The 19,948-nt window shown below is 37.6% G+C and overlaps 1 protein-coding gene across 1 annotated transcript in view; it reads left to right on the forward strand.

Annotated features, from left to right (window-relative positions):
• Ppef1 (protein phosphatase with EF-hand domain 1) overlaps positions 1 to 19,948 on the forward strand; it is a 125,387-nt gene that overhangs the window by 33,348 nt on the left and 72,091 nt on the right. The window contains exons 2-4 of the mRNA XM_008835731.2: positions 1,068 to 1,195; positions 8,583 to 8,643; positions 18,531 to 18,694. Coding sequence (XP_008833953.1) covers positions 1,068 to 1,195; positions 8,583 to 8,643; positions 18,531 to 18,694 — 353 coding nt within the window. The remainder of the gene's footprint in view (positions 1 to 1,067; positions 1,196 to 8,582; positions 8,644 to 18,530; positions 18,695 to 19,948) is intronic.

The raw sequence follows: 19,948 nt of genomic DNA on the forward strand, positions 1-19,948 counted from the left end.
TACATAGACTTGTTTTTAAAAGATTTAATTTTTTATTTTATGTGTATGAGTGTTTTGCCTACAATTATATAAATGTACCACATGCATGCCTATGCATGCCTAGTGCCCACAGAGGCCAGAACAGAGTATTGGATCCCCTGGAACTAGAATTAAGGATGTGTGTGAGCCTGCCATGTGGGTGCTGGGAACTGAACCTGGGTCTGGAAGAACAGCCAGTGCTCTTCACTGATGAGCCATCTCTCCAGCCCTTTTTGAAATTTTGTTTTATTTGACAGGGTCTCAGTATATAACTTAGGCTGGCCTGTAACTCACAGATACCTACCTGCCTCTGCCCCCTGAGTGTTGGAACTAAAGGCATGTACCACCATGCCTGTCATGTTGTGTATACTTTTAATTGTTGTAAAATGGTGCTGTGTTGTATTTCATCCTGTCTATATTTTTTAAAGAATAACTGTTCTAGTGGGAGCACTGTGTTTTTAAGACATATCCATATTGCCATGGGTTTATTTAAAACACGGCTTCCAATAGTGATACTCCATGGTATGTGCCCACTCTAGGTCCACACTCCCTTTCTTAGTGACAGACAGACAGGCTGCATTTGTGTGAAGCTCCCTACTGCCACAAGGAAGCAATTGCATACCCATATGTCTTCTTTATGAACTCTGAGGAAGTCACTTTGGGGCTTATAGTGGAGAACAGAATATTTTTAGCCATGGTAGACGTGTGTGCTGGCTGTAAACCTATTACAGTTGAAGAAACTGAGGTTTTGAGAGTCTCAATAACTCAAAGTTACACATATAGAAATTTTCAGGGCTGGGATTCAAGTTGAGGCAATATTATACTAAAACTCCTACCCTTAACGGTTATGGTATCATTACTTTCTGAGTGTTTGTGACTTGAGGATATTTTATAAAAAGCATAAAAATCAATGTCATTGTTTATAGTATTTCTATTCTTAGGACCAAGGAATCTGGGTGGGCTAATTGGTGTTTTTGTTGAAGTACCTACTTCCCTAAGAGCTGTATTGTAATTGTTGTCTCTGCCCTTCATATCCTGTGTGTCTGCAGCAATGAAAGCCACATTAGTCATCCAAAACTGGTATCGACATTACAGAGCTCAACTGAGGGCTAGACAACATGGTGCCCTCGCCATCTTCCAGTCCATTGAATATGCTGATGAGCAAAGCCAAATGCAGGTTTGTTTCTCTCTCTCTCTCTCTCTCAACATTTTACTTCTTGTTACTGAAATTTTAAGATTATGTGTCTATTATATTTGCCTCATCCTTTATATATCATAACAAACCTACACAGACCCTCATCACTTGTTTAGGCTTTCTCATTTTTTCTGTCTAATATGGAAAATATCTCTATTCGCATATCCTTTTAACATCTTTCATGTTTTAATTTTTTAAAATAATTTTGAGACATAAGAACATTAACAAATAAATTTTCTATCTGTTGTGAGAATTCTTTTCCTGGGGATACTAAGCAATGCTTATCCCATTTTAAGGTTCTAGTGTCAAACCAATGTTTGATTAAAGTTTTTCTGGAACCAATGCATTTACTGAGCTTTCTTACAGAGATGACTGAGGGGTTGCTGAGGTGTATGTATGACCTGGGGTTTTGCACACTGGAAGCCTTTACCCAGCATGAATCAAGCCTTTGCTTCCTAGCCTTCCCCAGATTATATTCTTTAGTAGTTTTTCCCAAATCCAGGAGACCATGTGTGATTAGGGTCAAATTACATGGCTGGGAAGAGTGGCTGGATACTCTGGTGAGGGTCCTCTGACCCTGCTTGCCCCTCCTTTAACAAAGGAGCACAACCATCAACAAGCCCAATGGTGATGATATTTAGCAAGCAGGCACAGCTGAAGTCGAGATGATGGTAATTATTTCACAAAGACACTGCTGTACAGCAGCATCCTATCAAAAGAACATGGAATGTAAAAGAATTTGGTGCTAGGATCCACAAATGAGGAAGAACATACATCTTTTGTTTTTCTGAGTCTGTGTTACTTCACTTAGTATAATGGTTTCTAGATCCATCCATTTACCTGCAGATTTCATTATTTCATCTTTCTTCACTGCTGAATAGAACTCCATTGTGTAAATATGCCACATTTTTGTTAACCACTCGTCAGTTGAGGGGCACTTAGGTTGCTTCCATCTCTTAGCTATTGTGAAAAGAGCAGCAACAAACATGGTTGTACAAGTGTCTCTACAATAGGGTGAGTCCTTTGGAAATATGCTAAGGAGTTGTATAACTGGGTCATATGGTGGTTCATCTTTAGTTTTTTTAAGAGTTCTTCACACTGTTTTCCATAGGGGTTTCACGAGTTTGCAATCCCACCAGCAGTGAATGAGCGTTCCCCTTTCTCCACATCCTCACCAGCATTTGGTATCATTTGTTCTCTTGATCCTAGCCAGTTGGGGTAAGGTGAAACCTTAGGGTGGTTTTAATTTGCATTTTACTGATTACTAATGATGTTGAACACTTTTTAAGATGTTTCTTAGCCATCTTTATTTCTTCCTTTGAGAACTCTCTGTTTAGCTCTTTAGCCCATATTTTAACTGGGTCATTTGGCTTCTTGATTCTTTGTTTTTTGAGTTCTTTCTATATTCTGGGTGTTAAACCTCTGTCAGATGTGTCACTGGTGAAGATATTTTTTCCCACTCTGTGGGTTTTCTCTTCACTTTTTGGATTGTTTATTTTGCTGTACAAAAGCTTTTTAGTTTAATGAGGTCCCACTTGTTGATTGCTGACCTTAATTCTTGAGCAATTTCTGTCTGATTTAGAAAATATTTTCCTACACCTATAATCTTGTAAGTTACTGCCAATATTTTTTTCTAATAGTTTCAGGGTTTCCAGTTTCAAATTAAGGTTTTTGATCCATTTGGATTTGACTTTTGTGCAAGGTGAAAGATAAGGATCTAGTTTCATTCTTCTACAGGTGGAGATTCAGTTTTGCCAACAGCATTTGTTAAGATGCTGTCTTTCCTCCATTGTGTGTTCTTGGCACCTTTGTCAAATATCAGGCGGATGAAATTGCATGTACCTCGGATTTGAGTCTTCAATGATGTTCCACTGATCAATATGTCTATTTTTGTGCCAATACCACACTTTTTTATGACTATATCTCTGTAGTATACTTTGAGATCTGGTATAGTATTCCCCCCCAGTGTTGCTCTTTGCGCTCAGGGTTTCTTTGGCTATCCTGGGTCTTTTGTGCTTCCATACAAAATTATGGATGGTTTTTTCTAATTCTGTGATGTATGTCATGGGGAATTTGATTGGTATTGTACTGAATCTATACATTGCTTTTGGTAGGATGGTCATTTTCATAATATTAATTCTTCCATCCATCTCCTGGTGTCTTCCTCAATCTCTTTAACGATTAAAATTTTTCATTGTAGAAATCTTTGGTGTCTTTGGTCAGGTTTATTCCAAGATGTTTTAATTTTTTGCTGTTATTGTGAATGGGAGCATTTCCCTATACTCTTTATCCAATTGCTTGTTATTGGTATATAGAAAGGCAACTGATTTTTGTGATTGATTTTATAATTTGCCAGTATACCGAAAGTGTTGATCAGTTCTAGGAGTTTTCTGGTGAAACTTTTAGGATCTCTTATGTATAGTATCATATTGTCTACAAAAAGGATAGTTTGACCTCTTCTTTTCCAATTAGTACTCCTTCTCCTGTCTTATTGCTCTAGCAAGAGTTCAAGCACTATGCTGAAAGGGAATGGAGATAGTGGACATCTTTGTCTGGTTCCCGATTTTAATGGGAATGCTTCCAATTTTTCTCCATTTAGAATGATGTTCCCTGTGGGCTATAGTACATAGCTTTAATTATGTTGAGATATATTCACATCATTCCAATTTCCTTTAGAACTTTTATCATGAATGCATGTTGAATTTTGTCAAAAGCATTTTCTACATCTATTGAGATGATGATATGGTTTTTGTCTCTGAGTCCATTTATATGATTAATGACATTTATTGACTTGCGTATATTGAACCATCATTGCATCTCTTGAATAAAGCCTACTTGATCATGGTGAATGATCTTTTTTGATGTATGCAGTTTGCAAGTATTTTGTTGAGAATTTTTGCATCTATGTTTATAAGGATATGTGTCTATAGTTTTCTTTTTTGGTTGTGCCTGTTTTGGGTATTAGAGTGATGGTAGCTTCATAGAAAGAATTTGGGAGTTCTCCATCTGTTTCTATCATTTTGAATAATTTAAGTAGTATTGGTTGGAGATATTTAAATGTCTGTTAGAATTCTGCTGTGATCCATCTGGGCCTGGGATTTTTTAGTCCAGAGGCTTTGTATTACTGTTTTGATTTCCTTATATATTATGGGTTTGTTTAAACTGTTGATTGCTTCTTGGTTTAACTTTGGTGGTTCCCATGATTTTAGATATCCATCCATTTCTTTAGATTTTCAAATTTACTGGCATATAGGTTTTTTAAATATTCCCTTATAATGGTCTGAATCTTTTGGGTGTCTGTTGTGATGTTTCCCCTTTCATGAAACTCTGATTTTGTTGATTGGATTTGCTCTTTCTTTTGGTTAACTGGGCTACAAATCTGTCTATCTTGTTTAGTTTTCAAACAACCAGCTCTTAGATTCATTGATTCTTTGTATTGTTTTCTTTGTTTCTATTTTATTGATTTCTGCTTTGATTTTTGTTATTTCTTGTCTTCTGCTGGGTTTGGGTTTCATTTGTTCTTGCCTTACCAGCATCTTGAGTTGCAAAGTTAGGTCATTTATTTGGGGTCTTTCTAATTTTTTAATGTAGGCACAGCGCTGTAAACTTCCCTCTTATAACTGCTTTTAAAGTATCCCAGAGGTTTTGTTGTGTTGTATTGTCATTTCATTGAATTCCAAGATTTCTTTCATTTCTTTCTTAATTTCTCCTTTGACCCACTCAATATTTTTCAATATTTCAATATTTTTCAATATTTTAATATTTTTCAATATTTCAATATTTTTTCAATATTTCAGCATTCTTGTGTTTGTTGAGCTTTGCTTTGTGCCCCAGTACATGGTCAATTTTTGAAAAAGGTCCGTGGGGTGGAATATTCAAAAGATGTCTGTTAGTTCCATTTGATGTATGGTATCATTTAATTCAGACATCTCTCTGTTTATTTTTTGTCCCATTGACCTATCTAATGGAGACAGTGGGGTTTTGAAGTCTCCTACTATTACTGAGTTGGGGTTAATCTGTGTCTTAAAGTCCTGTAGTGTTGTTTTTATGAATTTGTGTGCACCAGAGTTTGATGCATATATGTTAACGGTTATAATATCTTCTTGGTTAATTGTTCCTTTGATCAGAATGAAGTGACCCTCCTTATCTCTTCTGATTAGTGTTACTTTGAAGTCTATTTTGTCAGATATTGGAATTGCAACCCCTGCTTGTGCCATTTGATTGGAATATTCTTTTCCATCCTTTTACCGTAAGGTAGTGCTTGTCCTTGAAGGTGAGATGGGTTTCTTGCAGACAGTAAAGAGATGGATTTTGTTTCTTAATCCATTCACTTAGTCTGTGTCTTTTGACTGGGGAGTTCAGTCCATTGATATTTAAGGTTATTATTGAAAGGTGTGTATTGGTTGCCATCATTTTGATTGGTGTTTGCATTCTTTGTCTAATTTTGTGTTTACTCATTTATACCTTTATTTATATTCTTTCATTGCCCCTGGGGTATAGTTCTTTCTCTCTCTGCTCTCTGTATTGCTTCAAATATTCTTTGAAGGACTGGTTTCATGGACATGTATTCTTTAAGGATATTTGTGTCTTGGAAGATTTTTCTTTCCCCCTCAATTGTAGTAGACATTTTTGCTTGGTAGAGTATTCTGGGCTGTAATCTATTATTGTTTAAAACTGGAAATACCTTGGTCCAGGCTCTTCTGGCTTTCATAGTTTGTGTTGATAAGTCAGCTGTAATTCTGATGGGCTTTCCTTTATATGTGACTTGTTTTTCTTTTGCTGCTTTCAGTATTCTCTCTTTGTTCTGGACTTTTAGTGTTTTTACTATATGTCATGGGGAGTTTCTTTTCTGATCCTGTCTATTTGGTGTTCTAAGTGCTTCTTGTATTTGTATGGGGATATGTTTCTTTAATTTTGGGAAATTCTCTTCTACAATCCTTTTTAAAATCGGGACAATACCATTAACCTGAAATTCTTCTCCTTCTTCTATTCCTATGATACCTAGATTTGGTCTTTTCATGGTGTCCCACATCTCTTGCATATTCCATTCCTGTGTTTTTAAAATTTTTTCCATAATCTTTGCTTGAGTGGTCCAATTATTCAACTTTATCCTCCAGTGTTCATTTTCTTTTTTATATTTCATTCATTCTAGTGGTGAGGCTTTCCCATTGTTTCAAGTTGACTTATTAAATTTTTCACTTCTTTCTTCATTTCTGCCTGATTTTTCTTCAATGTTTCTCTTTTGTGAATTCATTTAGAAGTTTATCCCTGTCTTCTTTTAGTTCTTTGATTTTTTTGTGTGTTCTTTAAATTCATTGAATTCCTTAATCATGTTTATGATTGTTCTTTTAAATTCTGTATCTTGGGTTATCTCTAGGGGGTTCTCCTTGTAGAACTCTTCTCCAGGACTGGCAGAGTTTGGTGGGGATATAGTATTGGCTTTCCATTTTATTATTCTTTCGTTGTGATTTTGGCATGTGAATTTCTTTTGTTGTTGCAATTCTGATATGAAAATTAAGTAGAAGTTTGCTTCTGTTTGTATTACTTGTGTGTCTTGGTCCTTTTCTTATTGGTTATGTAAAGCTGGTTGGTCCAGGTTTCAGGTTCTCTCAGGTTTTATTTTGGAGGGAACTGATGGCTTCAGATCAGCTACTCAGGCTCTCCTACAGAAGCCCAAGTCAGGTTCCAGTCAGGTAGACCCAAGGCTTCCTTCTCAGGTTTGGACCCTACTAGTGGGAACACCATGTGGGGGCAGGATCTAGGTGCTTTCAGGTGGGTCCCCTGAGTTCTCAGCCCCTATGCCAGAGGGACACCGGAACAGGCAGTCTGGTGGTCTGCTGAGATCTCAGCTTTATCCTACCAAATGAAAAATTATTTTTTTAAACCATGAAATGATCTTAGAAAGATCTGCACTATAGTTATTAATGAAAAAATCAACTCATAGAGTAATACATAGAATTTATCCTATCTACATGAAAGAAAATTAAGCATATAACAAAAACTCTGGAAAAAGATATATAGCAAACTGGGTATAGAGGTTACTTCTAAGAGACTCTTCTCATTTTCCTCTGGTATTATTTATAGCATTAGATTAAGAACTATTTGAGACTGATTGCTGCTGGGTGAGGGAGAATATGACTTGCATATGACCACTGGATGGATTGACTAGACTCCAGTGGACGCATTTACACTGAAGGACATTTGGGTACAAACAGCTGAACAAATAGGACTCAGCATGTACAGCAGAGTGCATAGGGTTTTGGTGGGGGGGATAAGGGGAGGCATGGGTGGGGGAGGGGGTCTGGATTTGAGTGGGAAATGTATGAAATTAAAAAATCTCAATTTAAAAAGGTGGAAAAAAGAAAAAAATATTTATTTTTATTTTATGTGTGTGAATGTTTCGCCATGTGTGTATAAGTGCACCCATACATGCCATAACCATAGAGGCCAGAAGAGGCCATTGGAGCCCCTGGAACTGGAATTATGGGTGGTTTTTAGCCACCATGTGAGTGCTAGTAACTGAACTTTGGTCTTCTGCTAGAGCAGTCAGTGCTCTTGACTGCTGATCTATCTCTCCAGTCCCTTGTTGGTAGTTTTAAACAAACATATTTAAGTTCCAGATTATGGTCTTTAAAAATAATTAAACAAATTTCATAAAGATTAAATTTTAGTGGATCTCTTCTTGGCAGCTGTTAAAATAATACAGGACATTCAATCACACGTCCCTTTGTCCTGATTAGGAGCTCACAACATCGACTGTCATTCAAGCAGTATTTAGTTGAGAGAGAGAGAGAGACAGAGAGAGAGAGACAGAGAGAGACAGAGAGAGAGACAGAGAGAGAGAGAATAAAATAGTTGCCTCAGAGTGTACTCTTTATAGCAAAGTCAGAGACAGGGATTCTGTTCTAAGTGACTTACTGAGATGGGGGAGTATTCTCAGGATTCTCAGGAAAAACCTTTATGGATGTGAAGAGAGCAAGATAGGATAAGTGAAGAAGCCAGGAAAAACTGATTTCTGGAAAAGTCTAGCTTTAGCCTGAACCCATCAGAAGCACTCAAGTGTGAAGTGCATCCTAGTTTGTCCTACTCATGGCAAGGAGGTGGGGCTGGGTTGGTACATTCTTGCTCCAGTCAGTTGTGTATGGGCAGCTTCCCAGGAGGGACATGTATATATAATAACCTGCATAGCTCAGTGTGGCACTGACCACTTGTGAGGACAGGGATAGGTGTGACCCTTGGCACTTGTAGCAGCAGGAAGATGGGTACACCAAAAGAATAAGGGACTTGCATAGAACTCTGATATTTGCTGCAGTAGATGTTTTGTGTTCATTAATTGGTTTATATCTTTTTATAAAAAAATCTTTTTCAGCTGTCCAACTTCTTTTCCTTCATGTTAGAAAACTATACAAAGTCACATAAGGAAGATTCGGGTAAGCAAAAGTTTAATTTTTTAAGATTTTATTTTAATTTTTAAATTGTGTGTGTCTGTGTGTGTGTGTGTGTGTGTTTCTGTCTGTCTGTCTGTCTGTCTGTCTGTCTGTCTCTCTGTGGGTTTGTGCACATGCCCACAGAGGGCAGAAAGAGGAGGTTAGATCCCTTGGAGATGGAGTTGCAGGCAATTGGGAGCTGCTGAATGTGAACTAGCTCTGATTTCTGCAAGTGCAGTATGCACTTTTTTTTTTCAGTATGGACTCTTAACCACTGAGCCATCGCTCCAATCCCAAAGTGTAGTGTTTAGATCTTTGTGAGTTCAAGACGAGCCTGGTTTACATAGCCAGTTCTAGGCCAGCTGGGACTATATAGTGAGGCCCTGTGTCAAAAAATAAAAGCAAATTAAAAGTTAAATGATCTGAGATTTAAAAAATGTCCGCCTTTCTTATTTCTGTTCTTTCCAGGTGTTATTTGCTATATCGACACTTAATTTTTTCACTTAAATAATTAGATTCCATTCAGTAATCATTTGCTGAGTGCTTTGTCTTGGACAACAACCTGCTGATGCACAATAGTAGCTTCATAAAGAGGATCTTACTTTTTACCCACAAAACTTTTATGTTGATAAATTTTCAGTATTTTAGGTATTTCATGCCAGTAGGTCTATGTGAAATTGGTAGATTAAATCTCTTCTTTCCCTTTCCCTCCTGTCTGTCTGTATGTCTATCTACTATGGTTTGAATATTTCCCCAAAGTTCATTCAACAGTGTTGAAAGGTGGAGCCTTTAAGAGGTGTTTAGGTTATAAGAGACCCTACCCTCATAAATGGATTAATTATTTTGGGAGTGGTGTCCTCATGAAGTAGGGTTCTAACCATCATCATATGATATTTTCAGTCATGTTACAACTTATAGCAAGAACTTCCTCACCAGACATTTCCCCTTGATCTGGACTTTCTGGACTCTAGAATCCTTTGGCAGACTTTTTTTTTGGTGGAGACAGTGGGTGATTTTTATTTTCTTTTTTTTTTCTGGACCAGAATCTAAAAAGATTGGAAAATAACTAGAACCATCCATAAACTTCTGTGTGCTATAAATTATCCAGCATGTTATAATAGCTTAAACTGGAGTATGACACTACCTACCTATAATCTGCCTATCTATATCATTGATTTGTCTATCATCTATGTAATTATGTAAGAATGGTTCAACTATGGTTTTTAAATTGTAATTATTTATAAGGCATGTATTTCTCATGCAAATTAACGTTTGCCTATTATCTCCAAAGTAGATTCCAGACCTAAAAATATTTAGGAGCAACTGTGTGTGTGTGTGTGTGTGTGTGTGTGTGTGTGTGCAGAGGCTAGAGGAGGATTTCACATGTCCTGCACTATCATTCTCCACATTATTCCTTGAGACAGGGTCTCTCACTGAACATGGAGTTCACCATTTTTCAGCTAAGCTGCGTGGCCAGCAAGTCCCAACAAGCCTCCTGTCTTTGCCCCTCACCAGCAGTGGTGTCACAGGCAGGTGCAGCCATACCTGGCTTTTTATGTAGGTGCTTAGGACCTAAACTCGGGTCCTCATGCTTGCACAGCAAGTGCCCTTATCCACTGAGCCAGCTCCTCAACCCTCTATAGCGTCTTTAAGTAATCTAGTCAATACTCTTTTAAAATTTTTATTATATTTGTTATTGTGATTTGTGTGTGTGTGTGTGTGCATGCATGACATGCATGATTGTGTGCTGAGGTTCATGTCAACACTTATTTACAGGAGTTTTGTTTCTCCTTCCATCTTGTGAGTTCTGGGAATTGAACTCAGATCTTCAGCCTTGGTTGAAGGCACTTTTACCCACTGAGCCATCTCACTGGCCCATAAATACTCTTAAAGTGGTGAAAGGAGTGGTTTTTTTTAACTTAAAAAAACTTTATTGAGAATTTCATACATGCATATAAGGTGTTTTGATCAAATCCATGTCACTCCCTCCCCTCCAGCACCTCCCATATCTCCCCATCGTTTTTTTTCTGACTACTTCTCTTTCTTTCTTTCTCTCTCTCTCTCTTTCTTTCTTTCTTTCTTTCTTTCTTTCTTTCTTTCTTTCTTTCTTTCTTTCTTTCTTTCTTTCTTTCTTAATGGGGCTTTTTGCTACTCTAACATTCCCCCCTCTGAAGATCCTTTTAGGGATTAGATAAGAACTCCCAAATACTTTTGACAATTTTGGCCTTTGGAACATAGCATGTTGCATTTTGACATTTTGACTTTTATCCAAGAGACTGGCTACTTTCTTTGAGGTCCTTTTTACCCTAACCACCTAGCCAATTCCTACATCCTATTCTTATCACACCATCCTCTGAAGAGGTTAGCCAAATTGCTGATAGGTAATCGGGATGCAGACCGCTCTAGCTTCTTCCATGCTGAACCAGGGACTCAGGGTGAGACAACTGGGGTACCCCTTCAGTGGGTCTAAAAGGCTCCCAGATTTCATAACTCTTATCTATAGAGAGAAAAAAAGTCTTCAACTGGTGAATAGGGGATGTGAAGGAGAAGAAGTAAAGGCAAGAGTAGTTAGCATTGCAAGTTCTAGACAGGGAACTAGAAAAAAGTCAGAACAGGGCAAATTTCAAATGTTCATATTAGAGTCCATTGGGATTTCTTGGATAAATTTCTTTTCTCTCCCTATCTAGAAGCCTTTGAGAGGGAACTGACACTGATTCTAGCTACTCCAACAGCTATCAAAATGCCTGAAAAACAAATCCTGTGTCCATCACTCTCAAGAAAAGAAATTTATCCATCATTTTAGAACAATAGCTGATTGTCTCCCTTAGCTACAGGTGGGCACTACAGTATTGCAGACTAAGATTTGAAGTCTTACATCTGAGCAGCACTTTCTGCTTAGAAACAAAATCAAAAAAACTCCTAAAGAAATATACTGATCACTTTAATCTTTGGTTATACTTTCCTTTTGGGTGTTTAAGACCATAGAGTTGGCCCAAATAAACCAATTTATTTTTATTTTTCAGGTTGTTGGAGGATCTGTTCCTCAGGGGTCACATGGGCTTGGGAGGAGCCCCTGGCTCAAAATGAGTGGTATTTTACTGGCATGGTTTGAGCTAAGGTGTATGTGCATAAAACTAATCAAAGTGTTTCATGAGCCACAGCAGCTTTCTGAATGGTGAACTAGCTGAACCTGGTGAATGGGAACTGGGTGTGAGTGGATACTTTGCCATTTTCTTTATTTTTGGCAACTGCAATTTGTTTTGGGAAAGAAATACAGTAATGATGAAATAAAACAGGACTCTTTCTGAAAATGACTTACTAATTCAATCTAGCCTCATTCATCAGAGTCACTTATGGAGTTTCCAAGCCACAGATAGCTGGATTCCCACTCAGAGATATTTACTCAGACTCCAGTTCTCAAAATCTACATTTTGAAAACACTTTGCAGATTATTTTAAAATATAACAAAATGTTTCTTATCAAAGAAGGTAACAATGTTTTTTCCTGAAGTATAACGTACATGACAGGAAAGTATGCAAATTATATATAACTCATTTTCTCTATAGAAACACACCCAGGAACCAGGCAGTCAGAACAAGAAATAAAACATGAGTAGGGATGTAGCTCACCTAGTAGAGTGTTAGCCTAGCATGCAGGGGACCCTGGGCACTATATAAACTGAGCATGGTGATGAATGCTTATAATCCCAACATTCGAAGTAGAGGTAGAAGAATCAGAAATTCAAGGTCATACTTGCTACATAGAGAGTTGTAGACCAGCCTGGTATATATGAGACCCTATCTTCAAAACCAAATACCTTCCCCCCCAAACCATAGATGCTCCCACTCCTACCCTTCTTATTACAACTGAACCCCCATTCTACCATGGAATTATTTTTTGAACTTCTATAACATTAGTTTTGTTTGTTTTGGAACTTATGTGCATAAACAGAAGCATACAGCAATATACTCCTGAATCTAGCATCTTTTGCTCGACCTTGTATCAGTGAGCTCATTCATGTTACTGTAATTTAGTTATTCTTATTGTTGAATAGCATTCCATTTTACGAATATACTATAATTTATGCAGTCTATTGTTTATGGACACTTGAAGTGTTTTCACTTTGACAGTTTAACTCATGGTGCTCAGTGAATTCATGGGCACATTCCTTTTGGTGAATATGCATTCTCCTTTCCCCTTCTTCCTTCCTCCCTCCTCCCTCCTACTCTCTCTTTCTCCTCTCCTCTCTACCTCTCCTCTCTCCTCTTTTTCATCTCCAGAGACAGGGTTTCTATATATATAGGCTAACTTTGAACTTGCTGTGTAGCCCAGGCTGGTCCTGGGCTCATAATCCTTATGACTCAGCATCTTGAGCACTGGAAATATAGGCATCTGCTGCCATGCATGGGCTTTGTAGGTTGATTTCTAACACCTTCTTTAGTGGCAGGATTCCAGACAACCTCCACCTAGGCCTGCTTACCTGAAGTGCTGCAGTCTCTAAGCAAGGTACTTTTGATGGCCAGAAAGTTATTTAAGATTCCAATATATCGAGACCAAGTTAATGATGAAGAGCAGAGTTATCTCAAGTCATCCTAGGCTCCGAAGGTGAGAGGGGTCCTGAAGCAGAACTTGTGCTTACAATCTCACTACCTCTTTTGTAAAAATTAGTTATGACAGTTATATCCCTGTTCTGCTACTTTCAGAGCTAAAACAGGTTCATAGGACTTAATGGAGAGTAGAGAGTCTATGTAAAAGTTTCTAGGCTGCATTTCACAGCAGCCTCTTTCTTGGGCGGGGGGCGGGGGAGAAAAAACTGCCATAGGTTTAAACAGTAACTTCAGGGAGTAAGAGGCAAGTGTTGTTTATAATTTTCTTCTACCACCCAGATCAGCCCAAATGTCTCTCAGACCACATATTTTACATGTATGCTCTTTGGGGAATATGTGCATATATATACTTATATTTTTAAGTTTTGTGCTAGAGATAGCAGAACTATATTACAGAGAAACAGCAAAAACAGACATCCTTGTTTGCTGAAGATTTAAAGGCAACCATTATTGCGTATTTATTTTTAAAACTTATGTTAAGGAAGTATCCTTCTGTTCCATATTTTCTGTTTTTTTAAATCAAGTATTGGTTGAATTTTATGAAATGTTTTGTTGGTGTCTATTGAATTTATTGTGTGGACACCAATGATTTCAACTCAGATTCATAACTTGAAAGTAAAATAATTATAAATTATTTTATAATTTATAAACAATAGATAGAGCTTGTTTTCAAAGTGACATGTGGGTGGTATAAGCAGATACTATGTTTTGGAAAAAATTATGGGATTTAAGTTTTTATCTGTCTAGATTTAGAGTCTGGGTGAAAGAAAAGATTAGGCATAGGGGTGTTTTTAAAAGTTATTCTCTTAGAACAAGTTGTAGAGGTATGATTTGGTTATGTTAATATTTTAATATATTTAATTAGTTTAAATTCATATTGACAAAGCTATAAATCAAATAACTAAGGGTTAACTAACTGCACGTTGCACAAATCTTTATATATTGTTCATATTTATTACATTATTATTAGTTGTTATAACCTACAAGGACAGTATATCCATTAGAAATGTTAAAGCTTCATTTTCATTTATGACACACATTAGCTATTGGAAGAGAATTTTTGTTACTAATTTTTATGTTGCTAAAAACCAGCAGAAGGTTAATGATTTGATTTGATTTGTATTTCATATTCAGTAGTTTTACTGAAGGATTTTTTTTAATGCAGTCACAAGGTTGTATGATCAAGTCACAGGTGGGGCACCCACTCTTCTGTAAATAAACCCCTACCCTATGCTTTGTTAAAAATAATAAATAAAATATTTTTTTAAAGTGTTGCAGAACACTGCTGTTAAGGTTGGCTCCTTTCTCAGCAGGAGCTTCCTGCCTGACTTACCTGGAAAGTGCCACCAAGCACGGATGCTTGGCCTCATTTAAAACATGACCTTTGGCATAGTTACCTGGAGTAAAAACTACCCCCAGGTTTTTTCTATATGAGAATTAGGCATTGCCGGATAGTAGATGATAGGAGCCTACTGCCACATGTAAATAAAGCATACTATGAGCACCTATAAGCTGATTTGGCTACTGCCCCCACACTATTATTTTCCCTAATCCCCACTGAATAAACGGAGCTGTTTCACTGAGTCTGGAGCTGTTTGTATCGCTGAACCTGCCTCCCCGGAAGGGCTTTCTTCCGTCAGTGCTCACTGGCCGTCCTGACCCCGTTCGTCGCTTCTGCTCCCTTTGTCCTCATGGACTGGTGGCCAACGACCCACAAGGGAAGGGAGAGACCCCACAGATAATTTTTATGTTGCTAAAAACCAGCAGAAGGTTAATGATTTGATTTGATTCATATTTCATATTGAGTAGTTTTACTGAAGGATTTTTTAATGCAGTCACAAGGTTGTATGATCAAGTCACAAGTAGGGCACCCACTCTTCTGTAAATAAACCCCTACCCTATGCTTTGTTAAAAAATAATAAATAAAATATTTTTTTAAAAGAAATATCAGTGTGGGTAGATATGAGATCCAGGGGTAGTCTTCAGCCATGTTTTATTGTGTTACAGAGCCTGAAGAGTAGAGCGTACTGAAGGCATAGGCAACAGAAAGTGACTCCCAAGGTTGTTAAGCCTTTGAAGATTTGGAAAGGGGCTGGTGAGAGGGGGTTCTCCATATGCGTTGGCATATGCAAATCTGTATATTCAACTGCTTTTCCTCTTTCTCACAAGCATCTGTGTTTTAAAGTCAGGCATGTTTCAAAAGTTATACTGCCTCTTCCATGAATACTACAGTCAGATCATAAATACCTACATCTAAAAAACAAGATCCCTTAGTTGTGACCACATGTGCTCCATATTCACTTTACTTCTTAGAGTCTATAAAAGAAAATCTTTTCAACTCTATTCGATGATGCAGTGAAAATGCTGGGAATTCTTGGGGGCTTTTAAAAAAATATTTATTTAATAACCACATACTTAGAAGAAGCATTTCATTACAACAGCATTGACATAATCTTGGGGCCTTTTTGTGGGTGTGAGTTGTTTGAGGTTGTTTTTTTCTAGGAGTTGCTTGATATTTCAGTATATCAAGTCAGGACAAAGAAAGTTTTCCATTGCAGCAAAATTCATCTCCAAGAATGCTTCTCAAATGAAATGGGTAGAATGATCATTAAGATAGCTAAGTAAAATATTTAGGCTTCATTGCCTACATAATGAATCAGAAATAAAGTTTATCAAGATGCTCTGCATTTCTGGTTTCTGACATAAAATAATTAAGTTATTTTTAAATCTCAAACTGAAACCAAAGGAGAAAAATAACCTCTACTGGTCCACATTGAATATAGATATTATTAATCTTAAATTCCACTTTTCATAAAACATCACTGATTGCTAAAATATTTTGGGGTGCACAGGATTTTTGGAAAATATGCAATTAAATATTATTTCCTAGGTTAGAGCAATTTTACAATTTAGTTCTTTTTAAAAAAATTTTATTTTATGTGTATGAGAGTATTGCCTGCATGATGTAAGTGCATCCATGTCATTCAATGCCAGTGGAGGTCAGAAGAGGGTGTCAGACCCCTTGGAGTTGGAGATTAGAGCTACGGATAGTTGTTAGCCCTCATGTGGGTGCTGAGAATTGAACTTGAGTCGTCTGCCAGTGCTCTTAACTGCTAAGCTATCTTTCCAGCTGCAAGTTTAGTTCTTTTTGTTGTTGTTGTTTTGTTTTGGTCTTTTTGAGACAGGGTCTCCCTGTAGCCCCAGCTGGCCTGGAACTCACTATGTAGAGAGATCTGCCTGCTTCTGCCTCCTGAATGTTAGGATTAAAGGCATGTGCTACCATGCCCAGCAGTTTAGTTATTTTTTAAGATTTATTTCATTTTGTGGATGTGCATGTGTGAATGTGCATGTGTGAGTACAGGTATTCTCACAGTCCAGAAGAGGGCATCTGAGCCACTGGAACTGGACTTGCATGCAGTTGTGAGCCCACCATATGGGTGCTGGGACCTGAACTCAGGTCCTTGCAAGAGCAGTATGTGCTCTTAACCACTGAGCTATCATTCCAGCGAGCCCATCAAAATTAGTTTTTTTGTGGTGTTTGTTTGTTTGTCTTTTTTGAGGCGGGGTCTCCCTACAGCCCCAGCTGGCCTGGAACTCAATTTGTAGACTAGGCTGGCCTTGATCTCACAGAGATCTGCCTGCCTTTACCTCCAGAGTGCCAGGATTAAAGGTGTATGCCACCACCCCCAGCTCTAGCTTAGTTCTTAAATTTAGTAATCTTCCATCATAATTGATAATGAAAAAATATATTCTGTCTATATATGCTAACATCGTATCTTGTATAGGTGATCACTTTAAGTACTTGTAAAGATAGAAACTGCAGAGAACTTCTGAAGATGGCATTTATAACATTAGTGTTAATGAGTTGAGCGTGTCATCCTCTGGGTCAGTTATCTCTTACTGCAATAATACTGTGAATTAGTCATAATATCTTAGTGACATATAATAGACAAGATTCCCTAGCAAGTCTACAAATTAGCTGAGCACTTCTGCTGGTCTTGACAGACCTGCTCTGGCCGTGTTTGGGGTCTTGGCTGGAGTTCACTTATGTGTCTGTGGGTGTGCTGGCTGTTAGCGGATCTAGGACATCCTCAGGATGATTCAGCTCTGTTCCACATGGTCTTAGCCTTTTAGTAGGCTAGCCTGGACTTAGTAGAAGTGGCAGGGCTCCAAAACAAAGAGCATGGAATGTATAAGGCTTCTTGGGACCTGAACTTGAAGCTCATAGGTATCACTTGGACCACATTCTTCGGGACAGTACAAGTTATGAGCCCAGTGTAACTTGAAAGGATGGGAAAGTAGACTGTTGATGAAAATAGCTGTAAAATCACATTCTAAAAAGCACAAATGGAGGCTGGGATAGAATATTGAGGCCATTTTGCAACCACATCCTTCTTTCATCTTTCTCTGCTTGAATTGTCTGGATTTCTGGTTTGGGACTGTTTCGTGGCAATTTGGCAAGAAATGACCATGCGTCTCAGCACCTACTAAAATGGGCATTGTAGGCAGCCTGTTACTATACAGAAATGCCTGAGAGAGAAAGGCCTTTGGGTATTTCTGCCTATGGTTTGTCATTTAAGTTTTTCTGCTTTGTTCCCAAGGGGGAAAAAAAAGAAAGAAAATCACATTAGAAACATCTTACGCAAAGAGAAACAAATCAATTAAAGCTAAATAAAGTACTGCGAACTGTTTAAGGGAAAAATCGAATGTTGCAGTTGAATTTTCTGTAGATCCTAAATAGCAGCAGATGTTTGAATCAAATACAATGCATTAGTCTTGCTTGTAAAAAAAAAAAAAAAATTGCCGGGCATGGTGGTGCATGCCTTTAATCCTAGCAGAGGCAGAGGCAGGTAGAGGGAGGCAGAGGCAGGTGTATCTCTGTGAGTTCAAGGTCAGCCTGGTCTACATAGTGAGTTCCAGAACAGCTGGGGCTACAGGGAGACCCTGTCTCAAAAAGACCAAAAAAATGTGATATGTAAGAGTGGGCAAAAAATTAGAGCTTAAACTTCAGAACATCAAAATACCTTGGCTGACTTGTTTTTACTATGCTTCTGGTCTCCTCCCCATTGTTTATGACTCACTGCTTTGGCAAAACAGGATTCCAGGAAGGGATGATAGTGATTATTGGCCTCAGAATCAATTATTCTTCATGGTTATATGTGTTGCAGCTCGGTATTTATAACATTTAGCACAGTATCATACGTTAGATAGGTATTCATGAAGATATTTTAAGTATTGGAATGTTGATTCCCATACTGTGCCTCTTTCTCTTTCCCTTTTCAGCAATAGTAACTCGAATTTTTGAAAACACATTGTGGGATAGCAAGGATAGACAGGAATATATGGGGTTGATAGATGTCCCTGACTCCTATGATGGTCCTCGGCTGCAATTTCCTCTCACCTTTACTGACATTGATTTACTTCTTGAGGCCTTCAAGCAACATCAGGTAAGTTTAAGCAGAAGCTGCCCTGATTCTTGTTTATAACACGTGCTCATGGTTATCTATTGAACGAATGCATGAATATACTGTAGCAGAAATGATTTCCTTGGGAAATGTTTGACACTGTGTGAGAGTTAACTTCTGCTTTAACCTATTAAATAGTAGTTTCCTCAAGTGCACAGTAACTTCTGGATTTGTAGGCTCACAAAATTTCCCTTTTCATATTCTGAGAATAATTCACATGCTGTAAAATTATTCATTTAAAAATATATAGTTCATCTAGTGAATCTAGTCAGCCTATCTAGAGGTCTTTGTTTTGAATTAACTATTAATTCAACAGCGAACATAATAATTTTACAGCCACTTTTGAAAGAGATGTATCTTTGCTCTGGAAACTGTTATTGAGTATGTTAAAGCTGTAATGATATGCTTTTTCCAAAATAATAAAAAAATAATATTTAAAAAAAAAACTCCAAGAGAATCAAAGAAAAAAAATAATATATAGTTCAGGGGCTGGAGAGATGGCTCAGCGGTTAAGAGCACTGACTGCCCTTGCAGAGGACCCAGGTTCAATTCTCAGCACCCACATGGCGGCTATGAACCATCCTTAACTCCAGTTTCAGGGGAATCCAAAGCCCTTTTCTGACCTCCGTGGCATTGCACAACATGGGTGCACTCACATACATGCAGGCAATACACTCATACACATAAAATAAAAGTAATAAATAGAATGTTTTTTAATGTATATGTATCAGGGATTTTTTTAATGCAGTCACAAGGTTGTATGATCATTATCACTATCTAATTATAGAATATTTTCATCATCTCCCTCACTGCTACCTCCAATCAACAACTGCTCTATTTCCTCTCTCTGTTGACTTGCCTATTCCAGACATTTCATATAAATGAAATTTTGTCCTATATGAATTTTAAAAATTTTGGGTTCTTTCACCAGACATAGTATTTTTAAGATTCCTCATGTTAAAGCATGTATCCCTACTTCATTTCTTTTTATGGATGGATAATATTTCATTGTAGAGCACACAGTTTGTTTACTGATTTACATGGACATTTGAATTGTTCCCACCTTTTGGCTATTATAAACAAAGGTGCTATGAACATGCACATACAGATTTTTGTATGAACATGTCATGCCCCCATTCTCTTGGGTATAACATGTAGGAAAGGAATTTGGGGATTATATGGTTAGCTCTGTGCTGAACTTTTGAGTAACTACTAAAATTTTTCTATAACCTGCTG

Source organism: Nannospalax galili, unplaced genomic scaffold (assembly GCF_000622305.1).
Source record: "Nannospalax galili isolate Female #2095 unplaced genomic scaffold, S.galili_v1.0 scaffold217, whole genome shotgun sequence".
NCBI lineage: Eukaryota > Metazoa > Chordata > Mammalia > Rodentia > Spalacidae > Nannospalax > Nannospalax galili.